Source organism: Numida meleagris, chromosome 10, assembly GCF_002078875.1.
Source record: "Numida meleagris isolate 19003 breed g44 Domestic line chromosome 10, NumMel1.0, whole genome shotgun sequence".
Classification (NCBI taxonomy): Eukaryota; Metazoa; Chordata; class Aves; order Galliformes; family Numididae; genus Numida; species Numida meleagris.
In genome coordinates, this window is record NC_034418.1 from 18838013 (window position 1) to 18854895 (window position 16883).

General features: G+C 61.1%; 3 protein-coding genes across 5 annotated transcripts in view; 1 reads left to right on the plus strand and 2 right to left on the minus strand.

The window, feature by feature from the left end:
* NQO1 (NAD(P)H quinone dehydrogenase 1) lies at positions 1111-3020 on the minus strand. Its single transcript, XM_021408195.1, has 6 exons — positions 2873-3020; positions 2342-2506; positions 2140-2270; positions 1890-2003; positions 1718-1819; positions 1111-1642 (listed from the first exon to the last, which is right to left on the minus strand). The coding sequence occupies exons 1-6, from the start codon at positions 2877-2879 to the stop codon at positions 1337-1339; spliced, it is 825 nt and encodes a 274-aa protein (XP_021263870.1). The 5' UTR covers positions 2880-3020; the 3' UTR covers positions 1111-1336.
* Positions 3542-6150, minus strand: NOB1 (NIN1/PSMD8 binding protein 1 homolog). The gene is made up of 9 exons (XM_021408174.1): positions 5999-6150; positions 5795-5927; positions 5588-5721; positions 5445-5516; positions 5227-5364; positions 4935-5153; positions 4596-4693; positions 4325-4469; positions 3542-4149 (listed from the first exon to the last, which is right to left on the minus strand). Exons 1-9 carry the CDS (start codon positions 6059-6061, stop codon positions 3880-3882), a joined length of 1272 nt encoding a protein of 423 aa, XP_021263849.1. The 5' UTR covers positions 6062-6150; the 3' UTR covers positions 3542-3879.
* The window catches only part of WWP2 (WW domain containing E3 ubiquitin protein ligase 2), a 32178-nt gene continuing 21382 nt past the window's right edge, over positions 6088-16883 (plus strand). Inside the window, exons 1-6 of one of the 3 annotated variants that reach the window (XM_021408164.1) lie at positions 6088-6227; positions 8249-8333; positions 8949-9096; positions 9391-9509; positions 15229-15510; positions 16104-16200. In XM_021408164.1, coding sequence (XP_021263839.1) covers positions 6183-6227; positions 8249-8333; positions 8949-9096; positions 9391-9509; positions 15229-15510; positions 16104-16200 — 776 coding nt within the window. In that variant the 5' untranslated portion in view covers positions 6088-6182. The remainder of the gene's footprint in view (positions 6228-8248; positions 8334-8948; positions 9097-9390; positions 9510-15228; positions 15511-16103; positions 16201-16883) is intronic. The other 2 variants (XM_021408165.1, XM_021408166.1) reach the window with 2 other exon arrangements.

Consider the following 16883-nt stretch of genomic DNA (forward strand, 5'->3'; position numbering starts at 1 on the left):
CTTGGTAAATGTGGCTATGTTCTTAGAGGTAAACTTGATCAAGATGATGCTTTGTGGGAAGGGCAATGCAGGGACTGAGGTAGTTCCTTCTTGGAATTTTCAGATGGGTGTGTGAGCCGGAGAAATAACGGAGATGCAATTTGGCAGAAGTCAGCTTGTGCAGAGGGCTCTCCAGTGCATGGTAATGCAGGCTTTGTGCACCTCCAGGCTGGGAAAACTACAACAGAGGTAAGAAACGAAAACATTAAAATTACCCTGAGCACTGACAGAATGCATTGCTGTACGATACTGGAGCAGAGGTCAGACCCTTGAACTCTGTTGTGCCGTGAGAGGAGGAAATGCAGCACCGGTTTGCTTGTGATGGGAGGAAGAGGCGTGTGTTGGCGTGTGTTGGTGTGTGGGCGTTCAGTTTCCTGTTAGCATTACTTCTCGATGATGCATTCAAGTCCTAGGTCCCGGTCATGTCCTCAGTGGGCAGGGACCGTCCCAGAGCCTGTCCCCACAGAGCTGCGTCACTGTTGTGGTACCCCCTAGGCTTCTGAGTGGGTGAGAAAAGGGAGCAGAGGAACTCCTTCCCGCAGCCTGGCACAGCTTCACTCCGTCTGAGCTTGGTCCTGTGCCGTGTTCACTGCCCACACTGATAATCTGATGCACGCTGCTGTGGATGGAGCCCCCCAGCTCGGGCCTCCCCCCCTGCCCCACATGGCTGAGCCAGCGTCACGCTCCTTTCTGTGCAGTGATGGCTTGGGGAGGCCCTCAGACATTTTTCTTTTAACTTTAATCCAGATTGTCCTCCAGATTCCTCCTAGCGCAAATACTGCCTCAGTGCATGGCCCAGCCTGGGAGGGGGCATACAGGTGTGCTCCCCGTATCAGATGCATTTGCAGGAGGTGAGGGACTTGGTGCTGAGGCTTCCCAGGACATTATGGGAACTGAAATCAGGGCTGAGGCCATGGCCTTGGCTGCAGCTGGGCTGCCCGGTGCCAGCAGCCCCCAGGGTGCCTGTCCAGCTCCGGGGGTGTGTATGGGGCAGCCCCTCGGCTACACACAGCAGAGCTGGGCCTGGGTCTGCGCTGCCCAACGGGGACAAAGAAGAGCACACCACCACCATGTTCTGGACCTCAGTTTATTGCAGCGTTCACGCAGGCCCCAACCACAGGCTGTGCCCTGAAGGCCTTAATTTTGAGTAAAATTGTGCGGAATAATGGCAGGAAGGAGAAAGCGGAAAAACAGAAGAGCATGAAGGAGCGGGGGCTGCCCTTGTGGCCCACAGGCCCTGGCAGCGCAGTGTTGTGAGGCCAGGCCTCAGCCTCAGCACAGGTGCAGGGCCTGGCTCCTACTCCTGAGCCCGGACCTGCCCGTCGGGTGGGATGGCCTTGCCCAAGTGCTGCCCCACTGTCAGGCCATGCTGCTGCCCCTCTTGCTGCGCCAGCACCTCACGCTTCAGCACGTAGCCACCGGCCCAGCTCAGCTCAAAGCAGCTGTTGGGAATGAAGGTGAGGGGCTTCTCCTGCTCCACGGCGCCCAGGCGGCTCCTCCATGCACTCAGCATCTGTGCCCGCACCTCAGGGCCCACATAGCGCACACTGTAGCAAATCTGGGGCGCCAGCACCTGGAAGCCGCAGAAGTGCAGGGCCCCCCGCTGCCGCCGGGGCGGGGGGAGCTGTCAGCACAGTGCTCCCTGGCCCCACGTTGTCCCCAGCCCCGTCGGTACTACCTGCATGGGCCAGAGCAGCACGTTCATGTCGCCGTTGATGCCGCTGGGGCTGTACATGGAGCCCATCCCGCCGGTGGTGAGTGACAGCATGGCTTTCTTCTTCTGAGGACGGGAAGGGGCGAGGCAGGGGCTGCAGGGCCAGCACACGGTCCCTCCCAGCCTCGAGGCCTACCTGGAAGGGCCCCTGGTCGTACATGCTGGCCATGGAATAGGCAAAGCCCTCGGTGAAAACGCGGTCAAACCAGCCCTTGAGGATGGCCGGCATCCCGAACCACTGCAGCGGGAACTGCGGGCACAGGTAGCGCTGGGACGGGCAGTGAGTGCTGCTGCTCTTCCCAGCCCCTAAAACAGCCCCTTCAAAACCAGCCACCCCCCACAGAATCATCCCAGCCCATGCAATGAAGATTGCACTGCGGCCATGCCTGGAAGATGATCAGGTCGGCCGCTTCAATCTTCTTCTGCTCAGCGACGATGTCGCTGCTGAGGCGTCCCTCCTTCCAAGCATGTCCTGTCTCCTCCTCGTAGACAAAGCGCTCAGGGTTCTTGAGGGGCCCTGGGGGGAGGTGGGAGCTCAGTGGGGACCGATGGGTGGGGTGCAGATGGGGATGATGGCTGCACTCGTACCAGTGATGTCGTGCCGAGAGAGCACAGCGCTGAAACCTATGGCGTAGAGGTCAGAGATGGTGACGTCCCAGCCCTTGTCCCGCAGCGCGCTGCTGGCTGCTTCTGCCATGGCGTGGTTGAAAGAAGTTTTCTCGGGGTGCGCCAGCACGATGAGTGCCTTGCGGCCTGTGGGAGGGTGCTGCTCAGTGGCACTGGGGCCAATGGACCCACGTGGGTGTACCCAGGAGCAGTCCACACTGCCCTGCGGAGCCACATGCATACCACACGGATGCTGCAGGGACACCATTCCAGGTGTCCCCGCACCAATCCCTACCAGCACCCCGCCGCTTCCCCAAGCAAGCCATGCCAGGAGCTGCAGCTCCAAGGCCATGCGAACCCACGAAAGCAGTAGCTAGTGGCGTAGTTAATCATGTGCTACAGATTAGTGCTGCAGAGAGGGAAGCACAGCCGGAGCCGAGAGTATCAGCCTCTCAGTGGCTGCCTGTCGGCCCTGGACAGGATCCGGCTGTACTGGTCCCAGTGCTGACCTACCTGCCATTGCCAGGGCTGCTCGGCTGCCAGGACTGGGGCCGGAGAGAGAACGCAGCACCGCTCACGACCGGTGCAAATGCTGGGCTGAACTTCGCTCGGGACAGGGCTGGCTGAGGCCCGGGGGCCGGCCGAGAGGCGGAGCGTGCAGTACTGTCGCTCAGACGTGTAACCTCGCTGCTCGCACGCGAGGCTCCAGGCCTGCAGCGCGTCCCCAGCCGTGTCCCTGCCTGCGCTCATTGCCTGGGGCATCACACACTGCCCTCGGGCAGCCACGGCCCCCCTCGTGCTGCTTTCACCCCCCTGGGAGCCACCAGCCCCCCGTGTTAGTGTCACGGGTCTGCCCTGCTGTGGTGGGAGCCAGGGGCTGTCACCTGCCTGTGGCTTCCCTAGGGGTGTGCGCCCTGACCCCTTCCCCCCGTGAGCACTCATTCTGCCCCATGTCCAGCAGCGTGCAGCTGCAGGAGCAGCCATGCAGTGCAGGTGGGGTCTGGGTCTCTGTGCAGGTGCAGATGAGCAGAGCCCCAGCAGGGGCTGGGTTGGCTGTGACATTTGCAATTAATATCTGCTTGTCAGGGAGTGCCCTGATAGAAATTGCCCCAGGGTGCTCCTCGTGGATCCCAGCCCAACAGCCCTACCTTCCCTTCAATGGAAAAAAAACCTGAGTCACAGTGGTGCAGCATTTCGTGTTTATTCTCCATGCTGTCATTCGACATGTTGCCCTTGGCTGTACTTGGAGATAAAACAGGAATGCCAATACCCCACCAGGAGCGTAGCCTGCACCCTCCCCGTTCGCTGGGTCTGGCAGGCAGTCATGCTCAGCACTTCACGCACTCAGAGCCTTGGCCCTGCTGCTGCCTGCCCCACAGACACCCAATGAAGCCCAAAAGGAAAGGCTGGGTGCCGGTGCTGCAGGCACCTCACCCTCCTGCTGTCACCAGATGCCATGCAGTGCCCAGGCAGTCCACCTCTCCTTCACAGCTGCACCGCAGAAGGCCCTGAACTGCCTTTCATCTCCTCTTTACAAACTTCTTTGTCACAGCGTTGGGGTTCAGGCGCCTCCTACCAGCGCCCAGTGCCATGTCCCGGATTTGCAGGTTGGCCGCGCGACTGTAAATATCATTTTCTGCAAAGGGAGAGACCCCTGCGATGTAATCAGGGTCGAAGACATTGGTCTTCTGCCTGGCCTTGCGGGACAGCCGCTGCTGCGGGAAGGGCTGGTCCTCCACCAGGTGTGGGTTGTTGGCGTGCTTCCCTCCCTGCGGTGCTGGCAGCGGATACTGTCCAGAGAACAGAGACTGTTAAACCTCTGGGGCAACTCTTGGTTAAAGGACCTTCACAGCAACTGCTGACTTATAGAGAACTTAGCAAAAGAAGCTCAACAGCCCTTGCAGTAAGCGGAACATCTGGAAGGCAATCACAGCTCTGCCTGGCCCAGCCCATGCAGCGACTCACCCTGAGCCCCCGTGGGTTCAGCACCTTGGGGTTGCGGGAGAAGTGCATGTGGAGGCTCCCGTCCTCACTGACGCTCACTGCAACTTTCTTCAGCGTCTTGTTACCGCAGTGAGGGCAGAAGACCTTGGTCATGTCTGAAGTTGTCCTGTGGGAGACACAAATGGAGGAGATTTACGACTCCCTGGGCTGCAGAGCAGAGGCTCAGCCCAGGAGTGAGATCACTGCCCAGCCCCAGAGACTGCCCCTTGCCCTGGTGGTGCTGTGCACGCACCTGAAGCAGCCATGGCAGCGCAGGATGTGGCTCCGGGCCCGGCGGATCAGCATGCCGTTCACTGCCAGCACGTGGAGGCCCATCTGCAGCAGCACATTCTGCAGCGAGGGAGAAGAAAGTAAGATGCCATGAGCCCAGCAACTCCACCCCGGTTTGCCTGCCCGGGCAGTGAGAGGCCAAGGGCAGCGAAGCCAATGGGCTGTGTGTAGGTCTCTGCTGTGGGGAGAACCAGCAGCTTTGAACACAAAAGAATGCACTGCAGGGTGACTTTTGTATGGCACGTGTATGGGATCAACTGAGCTGGGGGCTGGAGCCAGTGCCATGCGAGGCAGCACTCACCTGCATGGAAAAGTCCGTGGTGACACAGCCGACCTGCACGTTGGCGGGCACAGTGTCACAGTGCCCCGTGTCCTGCTGGACCTGCTTGAGGTTGCTGGGCGTTATCCAGCCCTCATCATCGTCACTCTCCTCCTCATCGTCCTCCTCGGCACCATCTTCATCCTCTGAGCTCTGGCGCTCATCGGTGGCCTCTGGGCTGGTGGAGATGCTGTGTGTTTTCTGCAGAGATGGGCAGTTGGTGCTATGCATGCCAAGGAGCCGGAACACAGGGCAGCGAGCACAGCAGCCTCACCAGCATTTCCTGGAGCTCATCCTCGATGCTGGGCAGTGGAGGCCTCCAGTAGAGAAAGGAGCCGAACTCGGCGCTGTCGGGCAGCTCCGCGCTGCTGTCGAGGCTGGGCTGCTGCTGGCCCTTCCGCGGGCGCTTGTGCTGGGGGAGACACAGCGGCCCTGGGCTCCACGTCCCCATTCCTCGCACTCCCACATCCCGTCCCATCCCCGTCCCCGTACCTTGGCAGGCAGGTGGAAGCCGGCGAGGTGCAGCGTGGCCTCGGGATGCCGCGGGCTGGAGCTGAGCCGCACCTGGGGGCAGCGCCGGGCTCAGCAGTGCCCGCAGCTCCCCCACGTCTCCAACCGCCATCCCCCGCCCTTACCTTGTCCGGGGGCTGCAGGCGGACGCTGCCCGGCCCCGCGGTCTCGGCCTGCAGCTGGCAGGTGAGCGCCAGCACCTGCAGGTCGGCGGCCGACAGGCTGGGGAAGTCCCCGGTGCGCTTGGCGAATTCGGTAACTGCGGGCACGGCGGGAGGGGCCGTTATCCCCCCCAGCCGCACGCGGCCCCCGCCGCCCCCAGCCGCACTCACCCGTCCGCACGAAGTCGGCCCGCGGGCGGCGGAGCTGCAGCTCGTAAGGCAGCGCTGCCAGGCGACGCCGCGCCCGCCGGTCCCGGATCTCGGCCAGCACTTCGGGCACGGTGTACACGCTCTGCGCCACGTCCTGCGGGTGGAGCGCGGTTCAGCTCGGCCCGGTCCGTCCCATCCCCCCATCCCGGAGCGCTCAGCCCGTACCTGCAGCGCCGCGCCGCTCAGAAACGCGCCGGCGTCGGCCACGACGTGCGCCACGCGCGCCATGCCCGCCCGCTCCGTGTGCGCGTGTGTCCCTCCCCGCGCCCCGTAGCGCCGCGCGGGGTCCGACGGGAGCGGCGCCGAGGGAGCACTTCCGGGCGGCGCGGTCAGGTGCGCGCGGGGTCACATGACCGCGGCGCTGCAGCCGGAAGCGGGAACGCAGCGGCTGCCGGTGAGGCGGGTGGGAGCCGGGGGGTGCGGAGCAGGGCGGTGTGGCGTGGTCTGGCGGGGGCTCCGGCGGTCGCGAGCGCGGGGAGCTGTTCCGCTCCGCTTTACCGGCGGCGGCTGCCGGCTCCCAGAGGGGAAGCCTGGCGGGACGGCCCGGGGCACCGGGTGCGGGGCAAGGCCGGGCCGGGTCGGGCTGAGGCCCGGGTGGGAGGGAGCTGCGGCCCCGCCGGGAGCGGTGGTAGCAGCAGCGGCGTTGGCGGAGGGGACGGCACGGGGGCTCAACTTGGAGCTTGGGAACTCCCCCTGCCCGCGGCGGCGCTGCTGTGCCGGGGGTTCCGGGCGCTGGTGCGGGGCCCAGAGACCGCGGGGATCCCGATCCCCCCCCCGGCCGTGGGGCTGAGTACAGCGCTGGGGCTCTGCTGGGGCGCGGGGGGAGCAGAGGGCTCCCGGTGCCCCCACGCCGCTGCGCTGGGAGGTGAAGTTAGAGGCATTGAGGTGAGGAAGCGGGCAGAAAGGGGCGGGATCCAAAGCCGCAGCCAGCAATGGCCCCGCGCTACTGCAGCCGTGTTCGCACCGTCCCAGTGTCGGATGGTGCTGGGGCTCCTGCAGTGTGGGACACGGAGGTGACTCTGCACCCCGGTGACTGTCACTGCCGTTTCGTAGGTCATGGCAGGGGAGTACGAGGACTGCGTGTGCGCAGTGAGGGTTTGGAAGCGGAAACTGCTATGGAAAGAGTGCAGGCGGTTTCCCCAGCACAGCCTGGGGCTGTGTCTTTGTGGGGTGGCTGCAGAGGGGTGAAACTGTGCCTGAAGTCTGAGGGAGGAGCAGGGAGCCCCAGGTCCTGGCACAGTGGTTCTGGGGCGCAGGTCACTGCTGGTGGCATGAGAAGTGCCCCGGGGAAGAGCTCACTGCTCCGTCCTGCACAGGGCTTGGTTGTGGGTCTCACTAATGAAGTAAGTAAGGGTCCTAATGAAGTAAGTGGCAGTGTGGAGCTGGGGAGTCAACCAGCAATATCCTGGCGGCCGATCTGTGGGCTAAAGTAATTAGAGTTGAAATAATTTGTAGTAGCAAGGTAATCAGACTTGGGAATCACTTCTGTCCATAAGCTGGCTTCCAACTGTGGGGGAGGATGGAGGGGCACCTTGCCAGCCCCCCACCCAGCCTGGTGTGGCCCAGCAGTGTGCTCTCGGAGATGCTGTGTGAGGACCCCAGGCTCAGCCTTGTGCCAGGCTGGCACCAGGAGGAATGTGTGGAACCTGTCTTGGGGAAGGGGTTAAAAAAGAGCTGGTAGGGGCTGAGATGGGGCCCTGTGAGAGCCGTGTGATTCCATAGCCGACTGTTGGGACCAGACTGAGCACCTCGTGCTTCCGCATGATCCCTGACCTTGGGATTTTCCTTCTTGGTCAGACATTTCAGTAGAAAAGCTTCTGCCTTTGCCGTGTGTGTAGCTCCAGGGCAAAGCTGTGGTAGACAGGGGAGAGGGAAGTGCTGTGGCCGCTGTCAGCGATGCAGTGCCCCAGAGTGAGGAAGTGGTGAGTGCCTGGGAAGGTGCAGGCTGTGCTGGGGTCCTGCCCTGCGGTTGGAGCAGCTGTGGTTCCCCTCCCCACTGAGCTGCAGCTCTGCAGTGTGTTGGAGTAGAGGGGACCAATTTTTCCATGGTATTTTGCTGCCTGGCAGCCACCTGGGCTGTCCTTGAAGGACATGCAGCTCCCCCATGCTGTGAGCAGACCTGGCTCATGATGCTGCTGTCTCATCCTTTCCAAGGGATCCTATGTGCCATGCCGTGCCCTCACCTGCAGGCCTTGGTGCTCGGCAGCGCTGGAGGCTGCTCTGTCCCCATAGCCAGGATCAGCAATGGCCTTGGGGTCGCGGTGAGGTGGAGCTGCCCACAAGGCTGCCTGTAGGCTGCTGCTCCGAGTGGCTGTGTGCTCTCTGTGCTGTGTGGAGTGCTGGACACAGGATGCGTTTGGGCCCTAGCTCAGCCTCGGTGCTGAGTCCCCATCTCTCTCTCTCTCCCAATTCCAGGCCAGGGGTGATGACATGGCCTCTGCGAGCTCCAGCAGGGCCAGGGCAGGGCCGCCCTGCGAGAAGTCCCAGCTCTCGGTGAAAGGTGAGTCCTGTGCACGGCTGGGAGCTGGGCTTTGGGTGCACCACGGTGGGAGACCTTGGGGTACTTTGGTGGGGAGGTGCTGTGTTCCAGGCTCTGCCATGCATGCAGCCCTTACCAGGCCTTGCTGCTGGTGGCCTCTGGAGCAGAGCACTGCCTGTGGGGGGCTCTGCCTCCTCCGCTGGAATGTGGCTCCATGGCTCTGCTAGGGCAGTGTTTGTGCTGCAGTGGCCACGAGATGGCTCCAGATGCCGAGAGCTGTGTCCCGATGCTGCCTGCAGGCCCTCTGGTCTGGGCACGGCCATCTAGAGTGTGGCAATTCTCCCTGGGCGACTGCCTCCTTCCCTTGGCTCCTGCAGAACCCCTGTGTCCCTGGCTTGTCATAGACCATGGGCTTTTTCTTTGGGCTCCTGGGGCCAGGAGCAGCTGAACAGGGATGGTATGTGTCTGTGGGGTGAAATGGGGGTGGGTGAAGCATGACCAGGACTGCCTCAGCACGTTGCTGTCCCCTCCAAAGAGCGTTGGTGGCACAGAGGAGGTGTGCATGTGTGAGGCAGTGTCCTTGGGCAGGGACTGTGGCTGTGGGACTTCTGCTTGACCCCTGCCTGTCCAACTCAGTGGTGTCCGTGAAGCCCAAGGCCCACAGCCGCCAGTCACGGATGAACTGCTACGTGGAGGTGGCAGGTGATGGGCTGCCCAGCGAGACCAAGAAGACCGGAAAGCAGATGGGGAGCTCTGAGCTGCTGTGGAATGAGATCCTCATCCTGTAAGTCCCTGCAACCCTGTGCTGTGGGGCAGGGGCTGTCCCCTGCTCCCAGGACCAGCCCTTAGTGGGGATCCTTGCAACTCCATCAGCTAGGGCTGTTTGGATGTCAGAGAACTTTGCCCCTGCTGAGGATGCTGTGAGTGTTGCCAGGAAGGGGATGTGGTCTCCCATTGCCCTACAGCCTTCCCTGCATCCCTCCTACTCCTTGGCTTGGCAGGTCTGGCACTGCCTGCTCCTGAGCAGAGAGAAAGGACGAGGCTGTGGTGATGGCCCCTTAATCTGTTCTCTCTTCAGAAACGTCACGGCTCAGAGCCACCTGGACCTGAAGGTGTGGAGCTGCCATACGCTGAGGAACGAGCTGCTGGGCACCGCCTCCGTCAGCCTCTGGAACCTACTCAAGAGCGGTGGGAAACGTACGTCCCTGTGGCCTGTCCAGAGCCACCGCAGGGCCCTTGGCCTCTGTGCAGAGTCCGTGTCCCTGCTGAGGGCCAGGGTCTCCCCACACTGCACGGCCTCGGCAGGGAACAAGGCACTGTTGTGTGCTGGGTGCGGGGCCGGCTGCGACGGCAGCCAGACCTCCATCAGCCAGGGTGCCAGAGCTGTGCGGAAACACAAACCCTCAGCTATTTGCTGCCATTTGTGGTCACCGGACTGTGGCTGTGGCGGCAGCTTCTGCATAAAGACACCCATTCAGGGCTCAGCCATGGAAGCTGCTGCGCGGGGCTGGAAAAGGCTCACTCTGTCATTTCCAAGCAAAGCTCCGCTTCTCACAGAACACAGAGCTGGTATGGGGTGGGGAGAGGGGCCTCTGTGCCCTGTGGGGAGTGGGGTGTACTTGGCCTCTGCCAGGCCTGCATGAGGTTGTTCCCAGGCACCACTGCTGCAGGTGACAAAGCCCCAGCAGTGTCCCCACTGTGCTCCTTGGGGCAGGCGTGCCCTGTGTCCCTGGGGCCTTGGCATCGCTGCATCCTTGCTTGGCACGCTCGAGGAGCTCGTTTGCTGCTGTCGTGCTGTAAAGCCCGTGAGGACCTGGCTGGCGCCCTGGCAGCACAGGGCTGGGCTGCTTGAGCTGCCTGTGCTGGGGGCTCAGCCCCGTGGTGCTCCCTCTGCTGCTTTCTCCCAGAGCTGTGCCACTGCTCCCGCCCTACCTGCCCGCTACTGCAGCAGGGCACAATCGACCCTTTCATTAGTGGGTGTCCCAGGGGGCTGTGTGGAAAATGAATGGAAAAGGCAACTGGCTGTTCTAGCTTGTTCGTTAACGTGCGGCAGAAAAAATGTGTCAGATTTTTCCTTGACACTGTGGGCCAGGAGGGAGGACTCTTAAAGCTGCAGAGCGCTGCTTTGCTGGGGAGGTGCTGCCACGGGGTGGGCGCTCCTGTGTGCTGCCTGTCTCACCCAGCCTGGGCCCTGCTCCCTGCTGCTCAGCCTTCATGGCTCTGCTCCAGCTCTGTGTGGGCCCTGGGCTGCTGCTGCTTCTCTGGAGGGAAGGCTGCATCCTGGGGACCCTGTCCCAGAGGGGAACTTGTCTGTGTCCTGCTTGTCTTGCTTCTGGCTCCTGCCACGCCTGCTGAGGAGATGAGGAGGCCATTCCCAGTGCATAGCAGTCTAAGGGACGAGTTGGCCAGGTCGCACAAGAAAGCTGGGATTAAAACCCTCCTGAGCTGGACAAGGGATGCCCTAATCCAGCATAGGTCCCTCTGCTGGGGGAGACACTGGATTGAGTGCCCTCTGCCCCTTGGAAGCCCCCCGAGCTCATTCCCTGCTCCTGGGAAGCACTAAGCAGGGATATGCCTTCCCCCGGGCTGCTCTTGGCTGGCAGCATGCTGCTATCTGACCTGTTTTGTTTTTTTTTGTGATGGTTTTAGTGAGGTTTTCTGTAAGTTACCACCACGTGAGCATAATTGCAATCTTTTGTTTGTATTCCTGTAGCTTTACTTGGTGTGGAAGGATTGTTGTCGTGGCTCAGCTTTTGGGCAGATGGGTGTTTTCCAGCAGGGGTGGTGTTCTCGTCTCCAGTGACGTCCATGGCAGTGTCTGCAGGGCTTGCGCTGCCAGGAGCAGCCGTGGCTCCGTCTGTTCTCGCTGTCGGTCCTTCTGCCAAGCACACGTCACTCCAGGTGGAACAGCCTCAGTTCTGAGGCCTGCAGCCTGGAAAAAGAGCTCTGCAGTGAGCCTGGGTGATGGGGAGAGCCCATGGGGAGCTGGACCTAGGCCATTCCACAAGGATGCGGCCTGTGCTGGGGCTCAGGGCAGATCAGAGCGCACTTCTGTCCTTGGCTGGGATGGGATTAAGGACAGAAAACGAGGCACAGCCTCCTGTGCTCGGTGGCATAGCCCTGCCCTGGGCCCCCCAGCAACAGCTCTCTGTTCCCAGCGCCAGCAGCTCCTTGGTGCGGCTGGAGCAGTGTCCCTGGGCGGCCCCCGACGCGGTCTGGGTGGAAGCTGATCTTGGTGCTGCTGTTTGCTGGTCCCTGGCAGCTGAGCGGTGGATGTCTGTGCAGGCTTTGGAGGGACACCAGTGAGCCGGGCTGCAGCTCGCCGATGAAAGCGCTCGCTTTTATTGCTTGCTGCTCGGGTTGCGAGTTACATCAACAGGCTCCTGTTTCTCAAGTGGCACCATATGCCAGGACTTGACAGATCCTGCAGAGCCCTTTCTTTCCATTCTGCTGCACCTCTGGCCAAACCCCCAAACCTCTGGAAAGCTGCAGCTGACCCCACTGCGTGAATGTGCTGCCACAGGAGTTCTGCGTGGCCAGAAAGCAAAGGCTCTTTCACCAAGGAGTGGTGAAAGCAGGCAGTCAGATGGGCTGCAGTGAGTGCTTAATGCACTGCCTCTGTCAGGGCAGTGGTCCCGGTCAGAGAAAAGGAAAGGGAACAAGGTCTGAGATCCTCCTGGTTGTGCTGCATGGCAGAGGAGTGGGCGCAGTCGTCAGTAATTCTGGGGCATCTGAGGCTGGGTCAGCAGCAAGGACAAATCTTCCACTGCCTGGGAAGACTTGTTTTCTTGTTAGACTAAAGATGATCTCTTCTCCTAAACTCTGCTTCCTCCCTGCTCTTCAGGATAGCTGGGGAATGTCCTGCTCCCCTCCCAGAGGACCGCAGCCACACGGACCCTGCGTGTGCCGTGGGATGGTGGTGCTGCTGCCCCAGGCAAACTGGGGGCGTGTAGGTTTCTGAGTGGAGTGTGTGGCATTGGTTTTCGGGGCAGCCTGGAGGAGCTGCTTATCTTTGTGTCAGCATTGCTCCAGGCAGCTCTGTGTGGGGCTTTTATCAGGGGTGGTGGTGGGGGCAGCTTTGGTGATGTGGAGCTATTTGAGGGGGAACTGGGTTTTGTGTGCAGAGGAAGGTGTGAAGAGGGCGGTAGGAGGTGAGAGGTGTGCAAACCTTTTTGTCTGCCTGTGGGAGGAAGGAGCTGTCCCTGTCAGGCGAGAGGCAGCGGGGCAGTCCCCTCCCCACGGTGCTCGTACCGATGGGCAGGGGGCTCCCAGGGGTCCCAGGGGGCTCGGGCTCAGCCCGGAGCTGCGCTCGCTGCTACCAGGGTGGAACTGTAAATCCGCTTAATGGGCTGGGAGGGAATTCCAGCTCGCCGCCACTAAATGAGAGCTCTGATGCTGCACGCGGGGCACTGGAAGTAGCTGAACTGAGACCTTATTCAGGACCGAATCACCCCCGACCCCCTCCCAAAATAATAATAATCCCTCTGACATTCTGGCAGCCGGCAGGACACAGGCAGCCTTTGTGCTTGGCCGTTCAGGGGACCCTCTGTTGGTGCAGCAGCAATGTCCCTTTGTGCGTCCCGCGCGCTGGACGGGGACAGTGAATGGAAGGTTCTGCTGGTGTTTATTTTCTTTAAAAAAGCTGAAGGGGGTGGAGAGGGGGAGAAGGCAGCCGGCTGGGAGGTTCATGTTCACATCCTCTACTCGGAGACACCTCGTCTTTGCTCCCGTGCTGCCGTCCCCCCGGGCCGGGCACTGCACAATGAGGGTCTGTGCGGCTGCGGCGCGCTCGGCTGTGGGGCGCTCACGGGAGGGGCAGCGGGGACCCCCGGTGCGTGCGGGCGTGACTTCCGCACGGCTCAGGGAAAGTGCACATTCCTACGGCTCAGAGCAGGCAGGGAGAAACAGGGTCTGGGTTTGTTCTGCTTCTTGGCTGTGCTCAGTATCATCTTCTGTCTCGTGTTCTTAGAAGGATCCGTGAGATCCGTTTCCCTTTGGAGTTTGGAAGTTTGGAGAATAACACCTTTATGCAGATGAGCGAGACCAAGCTTAACCGAGAGCCCTATCTGATGACAGGTGGGAAATGAGCAGCAGTGTCCGTGCTGCGCTGTGCCCCGATGTGAGGGCCCTGGGCACCGAGGGCATCTGCCTCCTCAGGACCAGAACCCATGATGCTTGCAGGTCCATCAGCATGATCTGTCCTGCAGCCCTGCATTCACCACAAGCCCCAGGCACTGGGTTTGGGGTGGATGTTGGACACCCAGCATGGCACAGCAGGTGACACCGAGCACCATGGGTCCCAGGGAGCTCCACGCTCGCTTGCCTCCAGGCCTTGCTTCCAGGCAGGGCAGTGGAAAGGGTTCCAGTCTCTGATCGGTGCCCCTGCAGTGCAGTGACCCATTCTCTGCCTGCTGTGTGTGGCTGGTGGGTTCTGGGGACGTGTCCTAGAGCCCTGGGCTTAGGGAGCACGCCATGCCCTGGGCTCTAAATTATGCTGGACTGGGCTGTGGGTGCAGCGTGGGAGATGCCTCCTGCAGCCCCTGCCAGGCCCTCAGCTCAAGCTGGGGACAGGACAAGGGGTCCATGGGGAACATGCTCCCCTCCTGCTCCTGTGGGTGGGTACTGCATCTTATCCTCATGGCGAGACAGGGTGAAGCAGGTTGCTAAAAAATGGTGCCGTTGTGTCATGAGCAATCCGTGTATAATAAAAATATTATTTGAGCAGATGAGTCAGGAAGTGTCTGGGCTGGTGTCCCGCACTGGGGCAGCCAAATTTTTCTGGCCATGTGCGGCGGAGCTGGGTGTTTCAGTCCTGCTGGCTCCATTGGGGCACAGCCGCACTTGTGTGAGAGCTGTGGCACTGATGGTCCCATTGTGTTTCTGTTTCTCGGGAACGTGGAAGGTGTGCAGGCAGCCTCTGTGCTGTTCTCTGCCAGTCTGGGAGCTGATGGCTCCCCCAGTGACACTGGGGACATGGTTCACTGCTGCATGGATGGCCCCTGGGGAGCTGGGCATGCAGTGTGTGCCCATCCTGGGGCAGGGAGCAGTCAGTGATTCAGGGCAGGCTCTGCCCGATGTGTGGTGCCTGTGGCTCATCTGCTACCTTCCCCATGGCTGCAGCTGTGGCAGGCAGCATCCCCAGGTGGATTACCCGTGGGTGAAGCGACAGCGGCTGGTGAAGTCTTGCTAAGCACTGGGAGCCAGGCTGGCTCAGATGGAGTGGAGCTGGCAGCTGCCTCCTGGCCTGAGCTGGTGCAGAGGTGGCCCAGTGCTGGGGCTGAATGTTCCTGTGTCATGGGACAGCTCTCTGCACTCACTGGAACAGATACGTGGGGATGTGGATAGAGTGATGAGCCTGGGGTCTTCTTTTGCTGCTTGTTTGGGTTTTCTAGGTGGGAAGAAGAGTAACTCAAGTCTGAAGGATGCTCTTGCTCTTCTGCAGCAAAGCAGGACTTCAGGCACCTCGGCACATAGCTGCTGATCTACTCTGTGCTGCAGGCATCTGGTGACTGTGCTGGCACGGGTCCCTTACTGCCCCATACATGAACCCAGCCCAGTCTCTCTCTACAGCCTCAGATCTGGGTCTGTGAGCTGTTGTGGTCTGGATTGTTGTGGCCATGTCCCCATGTAAGGGGATGGAGGGGCCTGGCCCTGCCCCCAGTGGCTGGAGAATGGTGTGGGGGAGTCTCCCTCAGGAGTGGGCTGTAAGACTGGCAGTCCTCCGTGGGCACTGCGGGGTGTCTGTAGGTGTGGGGCTGCTGCCGGTGCTTGGGGGCACAGCTGACCCTGGGGGGTTCTTTGGGGCCGTGGGGGGGGCTTGGTCCTGCAGGGGGCTTGGGAGGTGATGTCCTCATCACGGTCAGGTCCCAGGTGATGACCGGTGGTCTCTTTCTGTATGTCTCCTCATCTCCCCCAGTGGAGAACAGGCAGCTGACCCTGAACCTGCAGACGGAGAACAAAGGCAGTGTTGTCTCTGGTGGAGAGCTGACGATTTTCCTGGACGGGCCAGCTGTTGATCTGGGAAGCCTGCCGAATGGCAGTGCTGTGACAGAGGGTGAGTGCCGCCCGGCTCCGCATGCATGCAGCGGCTCTGTGCACGAGGTGGTGAGCAGCGGCGGGGAGAGGAGCGGGGCTGAGAGCACGGCCCCCAGCACCCCTGAGCAAACGTCTGAGTGCCAACAGCCACCTCTTCCCCCAGGTAAGGCCCTGGCCTTGCTCCAGGCTCCCATGGGAGCAGATGTGTGGTGGGACAGGAGCAGGAGTGTCGATGGCATCGTGCCTGCCTCCTCTCAGTGCTCGAGCAGCCCAGCTCCTTCCATAGCTTTCCCATGTTGGGCTGTGCAAACACATTCTATATTTGATGAACCACTCAGAAAAGGGCTCTCCGTGGAAAGAGCATGTGCAGGGACATGAACAGATGTCTGAGTGCTCGAGGCTGCCCAGGGAATGAGCAGAGCCCATGCTGGGAAGCGTGCTGCATTGCATTCCCTCTGTTCCTTCCCTGCCTTGCTGGGTGATCCAGGCCTTGAAACCTGGGGGCCTTGGGTGAGGCTCTGATGGTGCTGACAGAGCCCACGGTCATGCTCAGAGCTGTGGGGCCCAGCAGGAAAGGCAGAGCCCTAGCCTAGGGCTAGTAGAAAGGAGCAGAACTCCTTATGGATGAGGTTGAGGTGGGCAGTGGGGAGAGAGCTGTTGTGCTTTTGGGTGTCCTTCATGGTGGGAAGGAAGGATGGAGGGTAGGACTAGTCAGTGCTCTAGTTGTTTTCTTCACCCACTTCTTCACCCATTCAGGGTCCCAGGTGCCTGGACGGGACCCCGGCAGCATGGCTGCGGCTACGGAGAGCAGACATCAGTCTGCCACCACAAACTGCTTTGGGAGCAGATCAAGGTAAGAGCAGCAGCTGCTGGTCCATCACCAGGAGGTTACTGAGCCCCTGAGAGCACTTGAGCAGTGTCTGTGTGGCTCAGGGTCATGGTAACTTCTCCAGATCACCCAGCAAAGCAGCGTGCAGGAGACTTAGGGCAGGGCTGGGTCCAGACAGCAAAGCTGGGCATGGTGGCCATGGAGCTGGAGTGCAGATGTCCAGTGTCTCCTTTGATATTTGTTTCTGAAGGCAGATCAGGTTTGTGATTGCCCAGGCAGTTTCTCCCCACTTCTCTGTTGGTGGGTGAGGGGATGGTGCATCAGGGTGTGTGGGGAGGGCTGGCACTCAGAGCAAGGAGCCTGGTCCTGGTCCTGGCACTGGGGCTCGCTCTGAACGTCTGCTTGGTGGTGGGCACTGCACCTCTGCCTGCAGCATGGGCCTGGGCTGGGCTGGGGAGCACCATACCCATGGTGGTGGTCACAGGGGAATGCTTCAGAAGGTCCAGGGAGAGCAAGAGAAGCAAAGCAAGCAGAGCTGCAGGGAAATAACAGCTACTTCCAAAGGAAATGAGATGCTTGGGCAGCAGCCTCTCTGCCTGGCACAGTGCCTGTCCCTGCCTTCTTGCTGGACTGGAGTGGCGCAGAGCTGCTCCTTTTGGAGCTGTGGTTATTGAGGGACGTGTCACACTGTCAACATGGAGTTGAAT

Bases quoted from the DNA above. Each gene is read 5' to 3' on its own strand.
- NQO1 (XM_021408195.1), bottom strand. The intron at 2,004-2,139 runs GCATGGCCGCAG...CTGTGCCCGCAG, and splicing joins CCGACCTGATCATCTTCCAG to TTCCCGCTGCAGTGGTTCGG. The intron at 1,820-1,889 runs GTAGGCCTCGAG...TCCCGTCCTCAG, and splicing joins ACGACCAGGGGCCCTTCCAG to AAGAAGAAAGCCATGCTGTC.
- NOB1 (XM_021408174.1), bottom strand. From the start codon at position 6,061: ATGGCGCGCGTGGCGCACGTCGTGGCCGACGCCGGCGCGTTTCTGAGC. The intron at 5,722-5,794 runs GTGAGTGCGGCT...CCGTGCCCGCAG, and splicing joins GGCCGACTTCGTGCGGACGG to TTACCGAATTCGCCAAGCGC. The intron at 5,365-5,444 runs GTACGGGGACGG...TGTCTCCCCCAG, and splicing joins GCTTCCACCTGCCTGCCAAG to CACAAGCGCCCGCGGAAGGG.